Source organism: Orycteropus afer, unplaced genomic scaffold (genome assembly GCF_000298275.1).
Source record: "Orycteropus afer afer isolate SDZICR_OR568_19922 unplaced genomic scaffold, OryAfe1.0 scaffold01415, whole genome shotgun sequence".
NCBI classification, from domain to species: domain Eukaryota; kingdom Metazoa; phylum Chordata; class Mammalia; order Tubulidentata; family Orycteropodidae; genus Orycteropus; species Orycteropus afer.
In genome coordinates, this window is record NW_006923002.1 from 39,031 (window position 1) to 45,644 (window position 6,614).

General features: G+C 45.6%; 1 gene segment (V, D, J or C); it reads right to left on the reverse strand.

The window, feature by feature from the left end:
• Positions 1-546: 546 nt before the first annotated feature.
• On the reverse strand, positions 547-982 carry LOC103213218 (the record flags this gene model as incomplete). The annotated part of the segment is given in 2 exon segments: positions 547-857; positions 937-982. Coding segments are annotated over 2 exon segments (357 nt in total), but the record flags the coding sequence as incomplete, so codon positions are not given.
• Positions 983-6,614: the final 5,632 nt, after the last annotated feature.

Consider the following 6,614-nt stretch of genomic DNA (forward strand, 5'->3'; position numbering starts at 1 on the left):
AGATGGTGATAAGTGATAAGAGATGGTGCTTAAAATTATTTAAAGAAAAGCCTTTATTAATCTATTGTTTCCACTCAGCACAAATAATGACACTATGAAAATATCAAAAAAGAAAAGGGGAAAACCATGAGAATGACAAGGAGGAGAGGGAGGAAGGAAGGATGGGGAGGAGGAGGGATACAAGGAAGACAGTAATGGATTGAGTGTGATTCTCACTAATTAACATGCCTGCATTTGGGAGATATTTCATGACAACCCGGTAACACCCCTTGTGGGGAATACATTCTAGAGGACCCTGGGTGAGCTGCCCCAGAACCCACATTCCAACAAGAAGCACCAATGTCCCCAGGAGGGGCCCGCGTCATTGTCAGCACTATGGGCCAGTGCTCCTGTGTTGTTCATGTCCTCACTCCCGAGGACCCAGCAGACAGTGTTCCCTCTGGTGGCGAGCTGGGCGGTCCCGGGTGGAGGTGCCCCTGAGGGATCTGCTCTGCAGCCACAGCTGGCTGAGGGTTTCTGTCCCTCTCGGGATGTGGTTTCTCTCACGGTGCCCCTCGCACAGTAATACACGGCTGTGTCCATGGCCTTCAGGCTGCTCCACTGCAGGAAGGCGGTGCTGATGGAGTTGTCCAAGGAGATGGTGACTTGGCCTTGGAAAGACGGGCTGTACCTGGTATCAGAATCATCAGGATATATATCTCCCACCCACTCCAAGCCTTTTCCGGGCATCTGCCGCACCCAGATTATCCAGTAGTCAGTAAAGCTGTATCCAGACACCTTGCAGGAGATCTTCAGAGACTCCCCAGGTCTCTTCACCTCTGCCCCGGACTGCACCAGCTGCACCTGGGCACAGACGCCTGTGGAGACAGGAATCCGAGGTCAGAGGCTTTTTCCTCCCACCCCTTAGGTGACCTCAAACCCCGGGCCATCTCTGACCTGGGAGAACAGCCATGAGAAGAGCAAGGATTTTGACAGACAGCATCTTGGAAGGAGAATGGATAGGGGAAGTAATGAAGATCCCAGCTGGGTGGTGAGTGAGACTACTCTGTGGAGTCAGAGTGTGGGTTTAAATGGGTGTCCCCATTTTGCATATTTCTGCTTTGCCCTCCAGGTGAGAGTTCTCAGGCTTTATAACTCTAGAAACCCAAGGCAGGGAGAAGAGCAGGTTTTCAGACTCATGGGAGAGACCTGAGAAGGTCTAATACACACACACACACACACACACACTGCCACCTGGCTCTGGACAGCACAAAACAACCCTTTCCCCACTGCAGTGCATCTCTCAATCCACACTGGGGGAGGGTAGGTGCAAGGTCTCTGTAAGTGTGCAACCTGAGGGCGCAGAGAGACAGCACAGAGGGTCCCCACATCAGGGTCTGTGGAGAATCCAGAGTATGTCTACGTTAGAATGTGCCTGTGTCTCCTTAGAGAGGGCTGTGAGGATACTGACTTCCACATGGTGCCTTCCAAATAGACATTCCCGGTGAATTCTAGCACCACGGGGCTGCAGTGCACTTCCTTCTGCTGAGAGGACCCAGGTCTCAGAGAATGTGGGCTTACTCAGAGCTGTCTCCCCACTCCATGACGCTGAAGCCAAAGATGAAGGTCTCAGACTCTGAGTCCTCATGTTGCATGTAAACTTGTTCCTTTATTTGTTTAAGACAATAGAACTTTGTTTAAAAGGGAAGCATATTATTCAACATGGAGGACAGCCCCACCCAATTCATTTTTTTAATCTATTTCTGAACACTGACTTGTTCTGCCATGAAGTCCAAGCAAACATTGTGTTAAGAACCATTTCTACATTATCTTCAGATGAAGAGACACAGTGTACAAACAGGAGACTATGGCATGGTGTCTCCCTTCCTTCTCTGTGACACTTCCCTCTGGCCTGAGATGGACTTTTACTCTAATAAATCTGACTCATGACTGTCAGAGGCAGGAAGGTCTCAGAACCATGAGGCAGAGGATGCTGAAGGAGTAAAGAGGCCCCAGACCCTGACAGGAAAGTATTCCTTCCTCCCCCTTCACTTGCTCCTGAGGGTGAGCTCTGTGCTTAATTGTCCTGGGTCCCTGAAGCACACACTGCAGCCCTCCCTGTGGGTGGATGGTTCGGGTCTCACACTGTCTCCGCTCAATGCCTTTGTCTCCATTATCACACTGATGAAACTCTGCACTCTGGATGCTCCTGTGGGAATCCTCTGGTCCTTGACATGATCTGTAGAAGAGTGAGTCGGTTTTGTACATCACCTGGATGAAATATTTGACCTCTGGTGAATCCCCATGCTGTAGGTTGAGCACATGGTTTCAGAGTTTTACAAGAAGGGAGGACTTGAGGGCCAAGCTTCCAATCACCATAGAATCACCTCACACATCTGAACACCCAGAGACATCGGAGCCTGAGAACCTGCCTCTCTCTTGATCATCCATCTATCTGTCAATCTATTTGTCTATCAACCTCACATCTAGGTCTCTTTATATCTATTACTTGTCTCCACCTTTATTTATATCTCCCTCTCTCCCTCCCTTTCTCTGTCTCTCTTTATTGAGCAATAACAAACCCAGGTTGTTCTAAATACTCTCCTTTAATTGCTCAGGGATAGGACAAGGCTGTCAGTACTTTGTAAAAGGTCCATAAATGATATTGTTGCTGTTGTCATTGTTAGGTACCATTGAGTCGGCTCTGGCTCATAGGGAACCTCTGCAGAGCAGAACAAACACAGCCTGGTCCTTCGCCAGCTCCACGATCCTTGCTATACCTGATCCATCGCCACAGTCACTGTGTCTATCCACCCAGTTGAGTGTCTTCCCCTCTTTCATTGGCCAGCACCTTATGAAGCGTGACATCCTTCTCCAGGGAATGGTCCCTTCTGACAACATGACCAAAGTAGATGAGACCAAGTCTGGTCATTATCCTTTCCAAGGATCATTCCAGATGCACTTCTTTCAGGACAGATGTGTTTGTTCTTCTGGAAATCCATGGCACTTTCCGTATTCTTCATAATTACCTCAACTCAGAAACATCAACTCTTCTTCCATCTGCCTTATTCAAAGTCAGGCTTTCACATGCATGTGAGGTGATTGAAAACAATGAATAAGGAAAACCGAAGAGGAGTTGATGCCTTTGAATTGTGGTGTTGTTGAAAATTTCTGAAAGTAGTATGGATTTCTAGAAGAACAAATGAATCTGTCCTGAATTGCAGACAGAATGATCCTTAATAAGATAATGGCCAGACTTCGTCTCACCTACTTTGGTCATGTTGACAGAAGGGACCAGAGCCTGGAGAAGGATGTCATGCAGGTAAGGTAGCAAGGTCAGGTAAAAGGGGAAGAGCCTTAATGACATGGATTGGCCCAGGGGCTGCCACAGTGAACTCAGGCAGAGCAGAGATTGGGCAGATGGCGCAGGATCGGGCCATGCTTCATTGCACAGGGTCACTGTGAGTCACAGCCCACTCGCCAGCACCTAACACACAGCGACCACAGACTGAGTGGAGGTTCATTGTCAAGCTTCTCCTGCAGGGGGCTGTTAGCGGGGTTCAAACCACCAACCTATTGGTTCACTGCCAACTGCAAACCATTTCTGCTGCTCAGAAGCTTTCAACGACTGGCCAGAATGTTAGTAATTTGAACTCCATCAGAGGTGTCTCAGAAGAAAGGGCTGGTGATTTGGTTCTGAAAAGTCTCAGCCTTGAGGTCCCTGTGGATTAGAATTTTTCTCTGCACACATGTGCTCACCACAAGTCAGAATTGGCTTAGGGGCTACTCACAGTTAATAGCACATGCAAAAGTGATTGGGACTTAAACAAGAGATGGGAGGGAGATATGAGGAAAGTGCTACTATGCTCTTGGACTACAAATGAAGTGGTGTAGTAACATTATATGAACGTGCAATAGGATTAATTAAAAGACATAGTGTACCCCTAGAGGGGGAGTAATGAACAACCAAAAAAAAAAAAAAAAAGTCAGTTAATAGAGGAGATCTTAATTTCACTATAGAAATACTCAATTTAACAAAGAGTTAGCAGAGTTAGAAGAAAGAGATACTTGGAAAAGCATCAAGGAAAATGACAGAACTAGAAAACAACTAGTAATAGGGGAGATTGTATTCTGTTTTAAAAACCTTAGTTCAAATGGCCTGAATAACACAGTGAAAAAGTAGAAAGATATAAATTACTAGACCATAATAATAATTTAAAAAATGCGAGCCCCAAGTATATGACTACTAGGCGTGTACAAGAAAACAGTTGTGCATATGAATGTATGTTGCTTTTGTTTGTCACCGTCACAGTGGCTATGACCCACAGGAATGTCAGATGTAACAGAATGAATCATGTCTGGCCTGTGCCGTACTTAAGATGTTTCAGTCCATTGCTGTGTCATTGTGTAAATTCCCTCCTTGTCGCTGATGCTCTAGTTTGCCTACACGATGTTCTCCCCTGGAGACTGGTCTTTCCTGATGACGTGACGGAAGGAAGCCAGATGGAGTCTCAGCATCTTCACTGCTAAGGATTCTTCAGACAGTATTGCTTCCAAGACTGAGGGGGTGGTTGCTCTTGCAGAATTTTTAATCAAGTATCCATCTGTCTTCTTTTATTTTTATCATCATCAGTTTTCTCATGCATATTACACAATTGGAAATATCATGGCTTGGGCCAGGACACTTTACCATCAAAGTGACATCTTTGTTTTTTTAAAAAAATTTACAGAGGTCCTTTGAAGGAGATTTGCCCAATGCAGTATGTCATTTGATTGTTGATGAGAGTGGCCGAAAAACCTACAGAACTTCATATTTTCTCCATGTATCAGATGTTGTTTTGTGGTCCATTTGTGAGGGTTTTGTTTTCTGCATACTTAGGAGAGAGGCATTCCGAAGTCAGTAATCTTCAGCAACAAGTGCTTCAGGTTGCCCTCATCTTCAGCAAGCAAGATTATGTCATCCGCTTATCTCAGGAGGTTCCTGATGCATCCTCCAAACATGATTTCTTCTTCATAGGGATAAGCTGCCGGAAGTATTTGTTCAGCACACCGATTGAATAAGAACAGTGAAGGATAGAACCTAGCCACACATGTTTTTTTCCAATTTGAACCCATGCAATAACCCGCTGTTTTTTTTTTTTTTTAAATTGTAAAAGGAAAAAAGATGCCTGGTTCTGGCCATGGAGCATCACAGCCAATACTTCACACCAGATTTCAGGGAGAAGAAGAGTTAAACTCTTCATTATGGGGTGAACCATGAGAGACAGACAGGTTCTAAGGGGCTCTCAATTGCCGGTTCTGCTCAGCACTTAGAACCAGGGGTTCTTATACTAAAAGAAAAAAAGACACAGCACTCATGCAGGATTAGTGAACAATTTTCAAAAAGCTATTAGGGCTATGGGTAATGAAGGAAGGAATGTTTGCTGTGACTCCAAGCAGTCAGTTAGTCCTTAAGAGGCTCCATTGGTGTTGGTCAAAACCCAAGTAGATGATCCTAAAGTGTGGCCCAGGAGCCTTTATTGACATTGATGGCTTTTTTTTTTTTTTTTTTTAGATAACAGGATATATCAGGAATGGGTATCTCTAACTTAGAGAGAAAACAAGTTAATTATGCACAAGATCGAAGCCAGGTTTTAAAGAAATATCATTTTAACTAAAAATTATGGAGTTTCATTCTAACAATATGGAGTCAGGCCTAACAAAGCAAAAATCCAAAAATCTTTATCTACACTCACACACACACAACCACAATTTCGAGAACTGTGGGGTCTGCAGGGAGAATATCAGGCTAATTTAAGAACTCCTCCCCTAGGCTCTTCTCTCCGTATGGGCCCTGGTTTGGTCCATGGGGCCTGAGCCTCCCCTGCAGCCCAGCTCTCTCCTTGCAGCGAGGTCTGTGTCTGGGCACACTGCATCTCACACTTTTTTCCTTAATTCACCCACTGATGCACTCATATATTAATGTATTTACACTGTATCTGTATATTAACATGATTCCCATGTCTTGAGCAGAAATAATATGAATGGCTTTTGCCAACAGTGTAGCCTTCTGTAAGATTATCAGCAGAGACAAGATCACCATGGCAGAGGGGGAGTTGCCATCCCAGAAGGCAGTTTATATTGAAAAACCATCGGAAAGCTGTCCCCTGGAGGTGAAGTGTCTCTGAGTCTGGGACTGTGCCTGAGACCCTTCAAGTAAATAGTGGAAGAAGCAGAGCACAGCTGTGTAAATATAAGGGTCAGAGATAAAACCATGATTTTGTAGAAGACCCATATTGGCATGTCTCCCTCTTCCCAGAATCCCAGAGTGTCCTCACTAAGGGGAAGCACTGAGGCCTGTGCCCTGAGTCTCATTGGAGAAGGCCCAGCAGGGCCCCCTGAGCTTGCTCAGAACACTGGTCCTGGTGAGAGCGGGCTGGGCCATTCCCCTCCAGAGGGGACACTCTGCTGTTTCTGCGAGGGAAAGATTCCCTCTCACAATGAACTTTTCTTATTTGGACACTCAGAGTAAGAACAAGTCATAAACTTAGACCCTAAAATCTCATAAAATCCTCTAGGGGATTCTGTTAGAGGGCGAGGAAGCTCCAGGCTCTGACAGGAAACCAGGCCTTAGCCTCCCTCTTCACCTGCCCCCT